The sequence below is a fragment of the Capsicum annuum genome, chromosome 7 (assembly GCF_002878395.1).
Source record: "Capsicum annuum cultivar UCD-10X-F1 chromosome 7, UCD10Xv1.1, whole genome shotgun sequence".
In the NCBI taxonomy this organism is placed as follows: Eukaryota; Viridiplantae; Streptophyta; class Magnoliopsida; order Solanales; family Solanaceae; genus Capsicum; species Capsicum annuum.
In genome coordinates this window covers 95,353,395-95,367,537 of record NC_061117.1, presented here as the reverse complement: position 1 = coordinate 95,367,537, position 14,143 = coordinate 95,353,395, and the positions used below count along the sequence as shown (strand labels likewise).

The 14,143-nt window shown below is 38.7% G+C and overlaps 1 protein-coding gene across 1 annotated transcript; it reads left to right on the top strand.

The window, feature by feature from the left end:
* The first annotated feature begins 5,528 nt into the window (after nt 1-5,528).
* LOC124885746 lies at nt 5,529-5,855 on the top strand. The gene has a single exon (XM_047393999.1). The coding sequence runs from the start codon at nt 5,529-5,531 to the stop codon at nt 5,853-5,855; it is 327 nt and encodes a 108-aa protein (XP_047249955.1).
* Nucleotides 5,856-14,143: the final 8,288 nt, after the last annotated feature.

The following is a 14,143-nucleotide window of genomic DNA, read 5'->3' as shown; positions in this document are numbered from 1 at the left end:
AAAGGTTAATGACCTAATGAGATCAACCCTTATGAGAATTCTATTGAATAATACATGAATCCTTTAAGTTCGAAAGAAGTAAAGGGTGAAATACCCATTAGGTTGAGAAACAAGTGGATAATCCTTAGAATTCAATACTTCTTGCAATTGAAATTATAAGTTAGAAATTAAATGCAAATTCACTATCCTAACTATTTGATCATCTTGGTGAGCATAACTCTGGTTAACTCATTTTCAATGAAATTATACTTGCATTAACTCTCATTAGATGGATCTCAGTGTGATACAAGAATGAAAGAATAATATTAACACATTAAAACCCCCTTTACTCTGGAGCCTTAGATCAACAGTCCGTTAAGAATCAACTTACTTAATTGCACAAGTATTCCCTGTGGGATTCGACCTTAACCTTTGTTGGGTTCTATATTTGACAATGACTGCTTACACTTTCATAAGAAATGTGTAATTTGCGCGTATCAAATTTTGGGAATACAGTTGTCAATTAAGTCTGTGATTGTTAATTGACCTTTGGTTAAAGTTTCTTAATTTTTTTTGTAATTATTTTTGCATGTTGATTATTTTGTATGCCAAGTACATGGAGATTGGGTGAATCATTATTACCTATTCATCTAGAACCTCAACTTATTGGCAGAATAGATGGTCAACAAGACTCAGAGAGAGTAGCTACTCAGCAGAAAGAAGCTAGAATAGCTGCCTTGGCAGCTGCACAAGTGAACCAGCAAAATGCGGACAATGCAGGCAGGGAACTAAACCCAGATGATGATGATCTGGGTGATGATAATGTATTAAATCCGATTAACCCACAATATGAAGACAATGTGCCTGAACCGGTAAATAAGAATGTCAACAGAAATTGCCATGTCAGGGCAAGACCAGAACGCCAGGCTGTCCAATTTAATCTAGCAGATGATGATGATAATTTGGATGGAGTCAGTGCAACAGGGGCTATTATTCCTCCGCCCATAGCACTAGGAGCTAAGATCATTATCACGAGCACTATGATCCAGTTATTATATCTCAAAGGGCTGTTCAATGGACTTGCGGGTGATGACCTAAATATGCATTTAGTTAATTTTATCTCGGCATACAAATCATTTGACAACCCAGGAATTGGGCAAAATACTATTCGGTTGTAGCTGTTTTCTTTGTCTCTGTCTGGGGAGGCAACTTTATTATTGAATAGGCTAACTTCTAACTCTATTACCAACTGGAGGAAACTAAAAGATGCTTTCCTAGAAAGGTTCTTTCCGTCATCTAAGAGGGCACAGTTGAAAGATGAGATCAGGAATTTCAGATAGCTTCCAACTGAAGCTCTCCATGAGACTTGAGAGAGGTTTAAGAAGAAGCTTATATAGTGTCCAAATCATTAGATGACTAACGTCCACATGATGGAAATCTTATATCGGGCCTTGAACTCTATGACTAATCCAATAGTAGATAATGCTGCAGGTGGGAAATTCATGGATCTCACTTTTTTGGAAGCAGATAAGATGCTTGATCAAATGACAAAACAAAGCAGAACTTGGCATACCAGGAAGTCTGAGGTAGCAAAATCTATTGTATCTATTTGTATGACTGTAGAGTAGAGGCGGAGAGAAGAAAAAAGTGACCAAAACATAGCTCACATGAAGATGCAGATGAATTTTCTCACTAAGCACTTATTATCGAGAAAGACAAAGAAGGTTAAAGCTGTAGCGTTACAGGGAAGAGCTGACTCCAATTCTGAGGAGAAAGCCAATTACTTGAACAATCAGGGGTTTTTTGAGGCGGTGGCTAAGGAAACCAAGGTTGGAACTATTATGACAAATCTGGCTATAAGGACCGCGACCAAGGCAATTGAAAGATTAAGAAAGACAAGAGTGGGTTGTATGTTCCTTCTGGAAACTGTAAGGCTATTGTGACTAGTTCAGAGAAGATGTCTATGGAGGACATGATGGCTAAGTTATTGAAGGGAGTGGAAGCAATAAATACTGGGGTGGATGAGATGAAAAGTGATTTATCTTCTATGAATCAGTTGGTTGATTCACACTCTACTTTGATAAAATAATTGGAGCAACAAATGGACCAACTGTTTGCCTTATTCAATCAGAGGAAGAGTGATACTTTACCAAGTAATACAGTTCAGAATCCAAGAAAGAATGGTTCGTGTATGACGGTTACCACTAGGCGTGGTAAGGTATTGGCAAGACCTCTGTGGGTAAGCCTGTGGTTGATATTATGGCAGATGATGTTGAAGAAGTAGAAATTGATCATCTAGTAGAGTCTGAGAAATTGGATGAGATTATTGATGATACACCATCCAACCATCAGCAGGTTGATGAGTTGGAGAAAAGTAAGAGAAATAAGTCTTAAGTGGTGGTTACCACTCTCCCAAAACTACCTCCTCCATTTCCCCATCAGTTGAAGAAGAAGGACGACAACACAAATTTTGGCAAATTTATGGCCATGCTTAAGCAGTCGATGATAAATTTGCCACTGGTAGAGGTATTGGAATAAATGCCCGGGTATGCAAAGTTCATGAAAGACCTTGTCATGAAGAAATGGATGGTTAGCTATGAACCGGTGGACAATCTCTATCTTTATGGTGCTATTTCCACAAGGTCTTTAGAGTAGAAGAAGGCAGACCTAGGAGCATTTACCATCCCATGCACTATTGGGCCTCTTGATTTTGCAAAAGCTCTATGTGATCTGGGAGCTAGTATAAACTTGATGCCATTTGCTGTGTATAAGAAATTGGGTTTGGGAGAGCCTACTCCCACAAACATGAGACTAGTTATGGCGGACAGGTCTGTAAAGTGGCCCATGGGGATTCTATATGACATATTAGTGAAGGTGGCCAGTTTTACATTTCCAGTGGATTTTGTCATCCTCAATTGTGAGGTGGATTTTGAGGTGCCCATTAGGTCAACCTTTCCTCACAACTGGGTGTATGCTTATTGATTTGAGGGTGAATGAGCTACTATTTAGGCTGAATGATGAGGTAGTTTGATTCGATGTATGCCAGTCCACGAAATAACATAAAGATATGAACATATTCTCTATTGTGGATGTCTATTCTGAGGAGGAGCAGGAAGTGCCTATAGAAGAAAATTTTTATTGTGGAGACTTTAGCTGCTGTATTGATGAATTTTGATCATAACGGTATCGAAGATTATAAGGATACTATGTGTGCCTTAACGGGTATGGGATATTATTCATATGCATCTAAAAAGTTGGATTTGGACTTGAAAAATCATATCATCTAAGTCCACCTGCTAAGCCTTCTATAGAAGAGCCACCTACCTTGGAGCTGAAAGAATTGCCTGGCCATTTGAGGTATGTGTTCCTAGGCAGTGGGAATACACTACCTATTATTATTGTAGCTGATCTGGATGAACAACAGGTGAAAGCCCTCATATCTGTTCTTAAGATATATAAGAGGGCTATTGGTTGGACAATTACTGATATCATCGGCGTCCCTCCTGGTATATGTGCACATAAGATTTAGCTTGAGGAGGATTATGTTCCGACTACTGAGCACCAGCGTCATCTAAACCCACCGATGCAAGAGGTGGTGAAGAAAGAAATCATCAAGTGGCTAGATGCATGGGTGGTATATCCCATTTCAGATAGTAAGTGGGTGAGTCCCGTTCAATACGTGCCCAAGAAAGGGGGCATGATAGTTGTGGAAAATGATAAGAATGAGTTAATCCCACTCAAGCCTATTACTAGGTAGAAGGTGTGTATGGATTACAGAAAACTCAACTCGTGGACACTGAAGGACCACTTCCCAATGCCTTTTATGGATCAGATACTTGATCGGCTAGCGGGAAGGGGTTGGTACTATTTCTTAGACAGGTACTCTGGTTACAACCAGATTTCTATTGCTCCTGAAGATTAGGAAAATATGACATTCACGTGCCCATATGGTACGTTTGCTTTTAAACGGATGCTTTTCAGTTTGTGTAATACAACCGCCACTTTTCAGCGGTGCATGATATGAAAATATTTTGATATGGTTGAAGACACCTTGGAGGTGTTTATGGATGACTTATTGGTGGTTGGTGATTCTCTTGAGCTCTACTTGCTGAATCTTATTCGGGCATTGCAGCGGTGTGAAGAGTTCAACCTTGTCCTTAACTGGGAAAAATGCCACTTCATGGTGAAGGAGGGCATTATTTTGGGTCACAAAATTTTTGCCAAAGGCATTGAGTTAGATAAGGCAAAGGTTGAAGTGATTGAGAAACTACCTCCCCCTATCTCAGTCAAAGGGGTACGTATCTTTCTCGGTCATGCGAGGTTCTACCGTAGATTCATAAAGGACATCTCAAAGATGGCGAACCCAATTTACAAACTTTTGGAGAAGGAGGCTAAGTTCACTTTTGATGATGAATGTAGAAAGGCTTTTGAATGCCTTAAGTTTAAACTAGTGGAGGCTCCAATTATTGTTGCTCCTGATTGGACGAAGCCATTTGAGATTATGTGTGATGACAGTAGAGTGGCACTGGGAGTTGTCTTGGCCAAAAGAAAGAGAAGTTGTTCCATCCGATCTATTATGCAAGCAAAGCCCTAAATGAGGCTCAGAAGAATTATTTCGTGACTGAATAGGAACTTTTAGTAGTGGTGTACGCTTTTGAGAAGTTTAGGGCATATTTTTTAGGTACCAAGGTAATGGTGTACACTGACCACTCTGCCTTAAGGTACTTAATAGCGAAGAAGGATACTAAACCAAGGCTGATACGGTAGGTATTGGTACTTCAGGAATTTGACTTTGAAGTCAAGGATTGAAAAGGATGTGAGAACCAGGTAGCAGATCACTTATCCAGACTCGAAAGCGAGTAGGCAGTCAAGGATGAGCTAGAGATTAATGATTCCTTTCTGGACGAGAAAATATTAGCTGCAGTGCTTGAAAAAGTACCCTGGTATGCTGACTTCGCGAACTATGTGGTAAGTGAATTAATGTCGGAGAATCTTTTGTTTCATCAATGGAAAAAGTTTCTCCATGATATGACACATTTTTTTGGAATGAGCCGTATCTATTTCGGCGGTGTGCGGGTGGCATTATTAGGCGGTGCATCCCAAAAATAAATATGCTGAGTATACTGGAAGAAAGTCGTGCTTCCCCAGTTAGAGGTCACCATGCAGGTGATCGAACTACAAGAAAAGTGCTTCAAAGTGGCTACTATTGGCCCTCTTTGTTCAAAGATGCCTACGAGCTCGTGAAGAGATGTGACCAATGTCAAAGTCAAGGGTCTCTCTCAAAGTACCATGAGATGCCAATATCTAAAATGCTGGAGGTAGAATTATTTGATGTTTGGGGCATTGACTTCATATGGCCCTTCGTAGGCTCATTTGGGATGAAGTACATATTATTTGCTGGTGACTACGTGTCAAAATAGGTCGAGGCAGTGGATTTGGCGGATAATGAAGGAAAGTTGGTTGTTGCATTCTTAAAGAGAAATATCTTCTCTCACTTTGGGATACCACATACCATCATAAGCGATAAAGGATCACACTTTTGCAACAAGATGTTAAGAGTAGCATTGGCAAAATATAGAGTCAAGCAGCACAAAGTGGCTACCCCATACTACCCACAGACCAGTAGGCAGGTGGAAATCTCTAATCGGGAAATCAAGGCTATCCTTTCCAAGACTGTAAATGCTAGCAGGAAAGATTATTCTAGGAAGCTGGACGGTGCTTTATCGGCATATCGAATAGCTTTTAAGACACTTATTGGCATGTCACTATACCAATTGGTTTATGGCAAGGCATGTCATTTGCGAATTGAGCTGGAGCATAAAGCGCTGTGGGCACTAAAGTGGCTTAATCTGAACTGGAATAAGCTACGGATATGAGACTGGGGCAGCTGAATAAGATGAATGAGTTCTATCTCAGAGCTTATGAAGAGCTGATCTATACAAGTAAAAAATGAAGAAGTACTATGACCGCAGAATTGAAAAACGAGATTTTCAGAAAGGTGACTTGGTGCTCCTCTTCAACTCAAAGATCAAGCTTTTTCCAGGTAAGCTCAAATCCAAATGGTCTAGCCCATTTAAAGTTAATCAAGTCTACTTGTTTGGAGTAGTGAAACTTGAAAATGAAGATGGTAGTGTTTTCAAGGTTAATGGGCAGCGGGTGAAGTTGTATATTGGTCCAATGGACTCGATAAAACATATTGCTACCATCTATTTCATTAAAGTCTGAGTAATCGAGATAACTGAGTCATGCCATAATGTTAAATCAGGCGCTAGTGGGAGGCAACCCATAGTGTGTTATTGTAAACCATTAGTTTAAGTTATGTTGTTATTTTGTTCAAGATGAAGGGTTCGTGTAAGTGTACAGGTATAACAGCATAGAAAAATAAAAGCTGAATGAGTTCGAGGGGATCGACGGATTAACCAATGGACCGTCGCTACCTCGACGGACCATCGTTGGGAACCGTCGCACCAGATGCCAGAAACAACGTTACTGGGAAAGTAACAACGGGTTGACCAACGAACCATAGCAAGCTCGATGGATCATCGACCCAACCATTTCCAATGACTTGCAAGGTTAAGTAACTGAAAAGGGGCGTCGGCTCATCCGATGGACCATTGCACTTCCGACGGACCATCGCATGAACCGTCGTACTTAACCCTAGTTTAGCGGGTCGGGTCGGATCAATTTAAATTGTCAAATATTTCATTATTATCTAATCCAAGCGGTTTTAAAGGGATAATTTGAAGTGGTTAAGTAATGTCCCAACTTTTCATGTGCCTGAGACTATTTAGTTTCCATGCATTCAACGTATCTGAGCCTTTTTATGTCCTTAAAAAACTTCTCCTCTTCCCTTTTCCATCTATTTAAACTCCATTCTCTTCTTCTTATTTTTCCCATCACAAGCAAAAAAATTCTCTCACAAAAATAATAGTCTATTTGTTGTTCTGTGTTTAGTGTGCAAGTCAGAGAAGTGACCATCTACTACATCACCAAGGTATGATCTCTTCATCACTCTCTATTTTATTCAACATTAAGAACAAAGAAAGTATGTGAAGGCTTTAATGTTGAAGTAATTCTCTTTTCTCTTGATTGATTCTCTGTGGGTCTGAACTAATTCAAAACCTGACAAACGTTGTCCTGGGTGAAGTCTGAGTAGCCCATGGACCAAAAATCGCGAAAGTAGTGATGTATTATTGATGAAAATACCATGAAAATCATGTTTAAATGAAGTGTACGCAAGGTGTTCGACAAAATGTCAAAATGAGGCTTGAATTTGAAAATTGCAGGCGACAGTTTGTGCGACGGACCATGGAACACCTAACTACCCATCGCCTGAAGCCGTCGCAGAGTTTCCAGAAATGAAGTCACTGGAATTGACTCGACAGTTGGGGTCGATAGACTATCGCAAACCCGACGGACCGTCGTAGGCTGAAATTTTTTTCTATTTTTTGTATGAGTTTGTAAACTGATAAATGTTTTCCTTACAGGTGATATGGAAAACATACTACCAGTAACCAGAGGTAGGGTTAGGGGCCAAAGATCCAGACTATAGCCATCACAGGGTTCGAACGAACCGGCACACAACACCTGACAAAGACTCCAGGTGATTTTTTATCCTCCCAGTCTGAAGAGAAGTGTGACAGCAGAAGGAGCAGTAGCTCAAGCTCAAGCCTGGTTGAGTAAGTGGTTTAAACATCTAACCCCGTCCAAATGGAGGTTTCAGAATAAGAATACCCAAACATGGTTCGGCGCAAGGACCTGCAACTGCGGGAGGCTATCAGGTGGCAGGTTAAAGAAACTCGGAAGCATTTCTATAGGGGGCTTGAGAAAACAGACAGGTTGAAGTCAAGAGACCTATTTTTGAGGAATATTAAATTGTGACTACAACTCTGCATGAGTACCCAGAACTCAAGCGCCGATTCAATCAATATGAGTTGGCATGGATGAGTAGGCCACTTGGAACCTATCGACCGAATATGGTATGTGAGTTTTTTGCCAACTACTTGGCTTTGCTGGAGAAGGACTGTCCCTCAGGTACGCCAGTGAGTGACATGAATAATCTCGCCACAGTTCCTGTGCGGGGGGTCAACATAGATATCTCAGAGCATACGTTGAATAGGTTCTTGTTCAGGCCTGAATATCAGATACAGGGTGTAATACCAAATTTGGAGCATTGATTATTCACGATGAGCAACCAAAGGCCTTGGCTGGCCAGAATATTGATAGAAGAAGGGAGCCTGCTTAGTTGTACAACCCCCATGAAAGGATATCTAAGTTGTCCCTAAGCTTTAGGGATAAGTTTTGGTGGGAAATTATGAGACTGAGGCTAATGCCAACGGGCGGTGATGACCACTTAGAAATCAATAGAGCTATGATTATTGCTGCGCTGATTGAAGGATTGACAGTGGATTTCGGCTACATTATCATCGCTGAATTATTTACCCACGCTCAAAGAACCATAACTGCATTGCCTTTTCCATGTCCTATCACAGATTTGTACAGGCAGGCAAACGTCCCTTTGATCATTGGAATTGATAATGAGGTCCGGGCAATGCACAAACAGGATATTGAAAATACAAGGGATGCTTCAAGGCTCGATATGAGAGTCAACCGACCTCCATCCTATCAGACTCAGTCGGCACCAGTTCTTGAATCATCAGAGGTTCTTTCAGGTATGCCATTACCTCTTGCTACGTATGTGCTTCCTACCCATCTGCAGGTTCAGCTTCGATGCCTATGGGTGGGACTACAGATTCTGCGTCAGTCCTACCCCAATATTCTGAATATAGGCTGAACCAGGAGAACTTTACGAAGAAGGTCCGAGCCCAAAAATGGTTTGAAAAACAGTTGGTTATAAGGGGGCATATTTTAAACCCTTTGTTGAAAGAATTATAGATGCAACAGTACATCATTTTAGGAACATTCAGCTAAGAATTAATGATCTGGAGGAGCGAATTAATAAGAAGCTGGATGCCATGTCTATTATGGATTTTGCTAAATTTATGGTGGTGTTTAAACAGGCTCAGGCAGATATAGCAGAGCTGAAATGGCAGACGTAGCATTCTATGTTTGATTCGACCCAACTTGCAGGTGATGAGGACGAAGGTCTTGTTAACCTAATAGGGAGACAGATAAAAGACAAGGGTAAGAAAGCCACAGAAACAGATGAAAACATAGAGAAAGCTGCAAAGAAAATAGCCAAAAAAAGGAAACTTGCAGCCATGATGATGGAAGAGAGAGAGAAATATGATGTGTAGAAAACACTTAAGAGATCAAAGAGATTAGAGGAAAGTGGAAGAAGAGACTGCAGGATGAAGCTGTTGGTGTTTCCACCAGTTCGGCCCCATCCAGGAGGCTAATTTCTGATCCTATTCACCGTGAGATCCCTCTAATTCTGGAGGATATTGATGTGAGGACCCCTACCACCATAGGGATCAATGTTGCTGAAGACGAGGCCAAAGCAGCCTCAGACCATTAGACCGAAGCCTCATCTGACTGAGAGGCTGTAAAAGTATTTTTCTACTTTTATTCTTAATTTGCATGCATTGAAGACATTGTATTATTCTTTTGGGGGGGGTGGGTTGATACTTGTACCATGGGTTTTTTGTTGCCAACGTTCTTTTCCCTCATGTTTATGTAGGAGAACCGACATGTTTAATTTGCATTTTTATTTTCATGTGATGTAAATATCATCAAGTGATTATTAATATAAGTAATTTTCTATTTGGTTGGCATCATTGTGTATATATGGATGATAAGTGATTATGGCAAAGTATCTTAAATTTTTGTATAATTAATTCTTCTTACCATGTGGTAAAGTGTTGTGCAACCATTTGTGACTCTAAAACTGGCATTAGAATGTAGAGTGAGGCAAAGCATAGCTATGTGATATGATTCCCAAGAGTTAGTAGGATAAGAATTAACTCAGTGCTTGTGTGAGAGTGTTTGCGTAGTTCTTGCATAAGTGTTACACATAAAACTTGCCCGGTTCATTGGATGTTGCCAAATGTGTGACCCAATAAGATAGGATAGTAGGTCTCCTTGTTTTGTTAGTCGTCCACTTAGCCAAAATAATGACCCAACAAAAATATTTTGTTCCTTTGTAAACCCAGTTAATCCTTATTAGTGTTTGTTTTGTCCAAATAAGTTTGATTCACTCTCTAAAAGGTTTTAACACTTAGCTTTGGCCCTGGTCCAATTTTGGACATTGTGCACTTCAACTAAGGCAGATCGCCTAAGTTGAGGGTGACTACTGTTGGATTGTTAGCAGCCTAGGAGGTCGAGTTGAAGTTGGTTTAAGAAGTAGCATCCGGCCCTGGTCTAGTTAGATGTCTAAGTATATATTGTACACCTCAACTGACTGCATCAGCTTAAGTTGAGGGTGGCTGATGCTGCTGTTCTTTGAAAAAAAAGGTTATAGCAAGGGCACAGATGGATAATAAAGGTTATGAATGAGCGAAAAGATCTGTAATCTTGTTGAGTAGCTACCAAAAAGGGTAAAGAGAGTAAAGTTTCTTTAAGTCACTTGTACAAATGATCAACCTTCACTGAGCCAAAAACCTCATTACAATCCTTAGCAAGTCCTGCTCGATCTTGGCGAGTCAATCATGAGGGAACATTAGATAATAAGGGCAAGCTTATGAGTGTGCACTATGTTGGTAATATTTTTCTGAGAGTAAGAGTCTTAGTCTCGTCCATGATTTGATTGTAAAATGTGAGGTGGACTTCTTTGACTGTGAGGGCATATTGAGTTATACCTAGTTTACTTATTTCTTTGAAGTGTTGTATCTATGGCTGTGAATATGCTGATTAGTAGTAAATTCCTGTAGTAGATCCATTTATGTTGAGGTCACATAGCCGAATGGGCAGTTGAATAATTGTATGATGGTGTTAGTTGACTGCGAAATGCCCGTCATGATGTTGTTCATATATGCATCTTTGTGTTGAGTTGCTTGAGGACAAGCAATTTCCTTAAGTTGAGGGTTTTGATGTTCCGGATTTTGACGAAATATTTTAGGCCTTTTTTTTAGGATAATGGTGTGTTTCAAGCAATTATTGTTGTATTTAACACCGAACTTTAGTGTTTTCAGGACAAAAAACTGAGCATGAAGAATAACTTGGAATATCTGGACAAAATAGGATTATTGCAGAAGAAAAACAATCAACGATGGCTTAGGCGATGGATCGTTGACCTTGCGATAAATCTTCGGCCTAAACCGTTGCCCAAAGTAGAAGGTAGTGCCACTGGACTAACCGCGAAGGTCCAGGCGATAGACCATCGACCCTACGATGAACCATCGGCCTAAACCATCTCTAAAAAATAGAATGCAGTATCACTGGAGGTCCCATGACGGCCAAGGCGATGGACCATTGACCCTGCGACGAACCGTTGACTACCCCATTGCCAAGAAAAAGAACGTGGTATCACTGGAGCTCAAGCAACGGTTAAGGCGATGGACCGTTGCGTCAGCAACGAATCATCGCCCGACCCGCCGAGCATGACATTGTAATTTCAAGTTTAAATTTTAAAACCCCAGTCCTAGAATCATATAAATACTAAGTATTAGGTTTTATTTTGGGACTTTTGACAGTAGTATCATACTTTATCCTCTATTGAGAACATTGTAACATTTTTCTTTGTGATTTTGAAGCTAGATCTGGAGATTTGACTATTATTTCGATATTTCTCCATTGAATATTGAGAAGAACAATATTGTAACTTTTGTAAGTACTCTCTTGAAGTTATTTATGAGTATCAATATGTTTTTGATTTCTGATAAGGAGATGAGTGGATAAGCTCCCATAACTAGGGTTATGGGAGCCTTGATGTAGAGAGCTGTTTGGGGTTATGAATTCATCTGATTTCTAACACCTATCTAAATTGCATGAATCTCTCTTCATTATAACTACATCTCTTGGTTGCAAACTTGAGAAGTGAGCCTACAAACACCACTTGTATGAACAAGAAAGCGGATGTTGGGAAAAGAGATGATTCACATAAAATCCATAGATTTACCCTTTCGGTTAAGGGTTAGTGCCCTAACGGGATCAACCCTCATGAGAATTCTATTGAATAATACATGAACCCTTTAAGTTCGAAGGAAGTAAAGGGTGAAATACCCATTAGGTTGAGAAACAGGTGGGTAATTCTTTGAATTCAATACTTCTTGCTATTGAGATTATAAGTTTGAAATCAAACGCAAATTCACAACCCTAACTGTTTGATCATCTTGGTGAGCATAACTCTAGTTAGCTTATTCTCATTGAAATTAGACTTGCATTAACTCTTATTAGCTAGATCTCAGTGTGATACAAGAACGAAAGAATAATATTATCACATTAAAATCCCCCTTTACTCTGGAGCCTTAGATCAACAGTCCGTTAAGAAACAACTTACTTAATTGCATAAGTATTCCCTGTGGGATTCAACCCCAACCTTTGTTGGATTCTATATTTGACAATGACCGCTTACACTTTCATAAGAAAGGTGTACTTTGGGAATATCATTGCATATGCCCTAAAAAAATTTATAATACATTTGTGACATAGCACATCTGCCTAATTGCGCTTGAACTGCACATTTCTTCTTCTTCTTCTTCTTCTTCTTCTTCTTCTTCTTCTTCTTCTTCTTCCTCCTCCTCCTCCTCTTCTTCTTCCTCTTCATGTAGACACCACAAATATTCTTATGCCAAAAAATCTTGTACTACGCCTTTAATAACATCACCTTAATACGTTCTTCAATATCATTGACTGTGTGACATCTAATATATAGTGCAAACCTTGAAAGTATTATTGTCATTAATATATGATCACGCGGCACCTATAGAATAAAATAATAACAAAAATCTATATTATATGTACTTTTCCCAAAAATAATACAAAATACGTAGTATGCATATGTTTTCTTTTACATAATACATATTACATTACAAAAAAATACATATAGCTCTGCATATGTATTTACAGAATAGATGCCTGATCCATATGTCTATTGCCATACAAAAAATAAAAATATGACTCTGATATGTATTTACGAAATACAAATATGACTCTATATGTATTTACGAATTACATATAACATTCACATTAAATATTAACAAACATAACTATACTATATATCTTCATATGTATTTGCGAAATATAACGGTGACTCATATAAAATAATAAAATACAAATGCATACCTTAAACAGTAACAACTATATACATATACATATAACTAAATCAAAAAATACATAATCCATATCATAGCATAATAATATCTATATAAAAAATACTTGCACATGACCCAAAAGCTAATAAAATACAAATATCTCTTCAACTTTATCTTCTTCAAATTCATATTCAGAAGAATTTTGAATAACAAGACTTGAAATTTTACTTGATTCTCCCATTTCCTTTGACTTTTTCTTTTTCTCAGATCTTTCCATTTTTGGGGGATTTGGAGATGAAGGTTTTCTTAATCCTTTTCGTTTCATAATTTCCGCAATCTTCTCTGGATCACTACGATGCTTCGATCTCACCTCTTCTATGCTCACTTCTTTCTCCGACTGAATAGGCATAGAAACAAATTTAAGATCTTCATCTTGTGTTAATCCAAGACTAAATGATGGTGGATTATCAGAAACTAAATTAACAGCTGGTATACTTCTATTTGATCTTTTAAAATATGTGTGTTCTGTCATTATAGCAGACCTCTACAATCTTACAACAAAAATTTACAAAATTTCTCAAAAAAAAAATGCAAGAACAAGGTTGAACCAAAAAAAGAATACAAAAAATAAAAAATTTATAGAATATATGAAAAAGATAACATGCAATAACTATAATTTGATAGTTACCTTATTTGATGGAGCACAATATTTATCTACATTGAGAGAAAAATTGGATGAAATTTGAAAAAAATATGATTGAATGGGAGAAAGGTGAAATAATGGAGTGAAAATAGAAAAGATGTAAAGTAAATGGCGTGAAACGCTTGTGTGGAGTGAATGGGCAAAAAATGCTACTTTTGCTATAAAATATAATTTTGTGAAAGTGTTGCTATTTATTGTAATTATGGTCTTAAGTTTATCACTTCTTCTAATTTTTTCAATAAATAAATAAAGGGAAAATGGTCAAATGTGCCCCTAAACTTTGCAAAAATGTTCAGATATACCCTCCGTT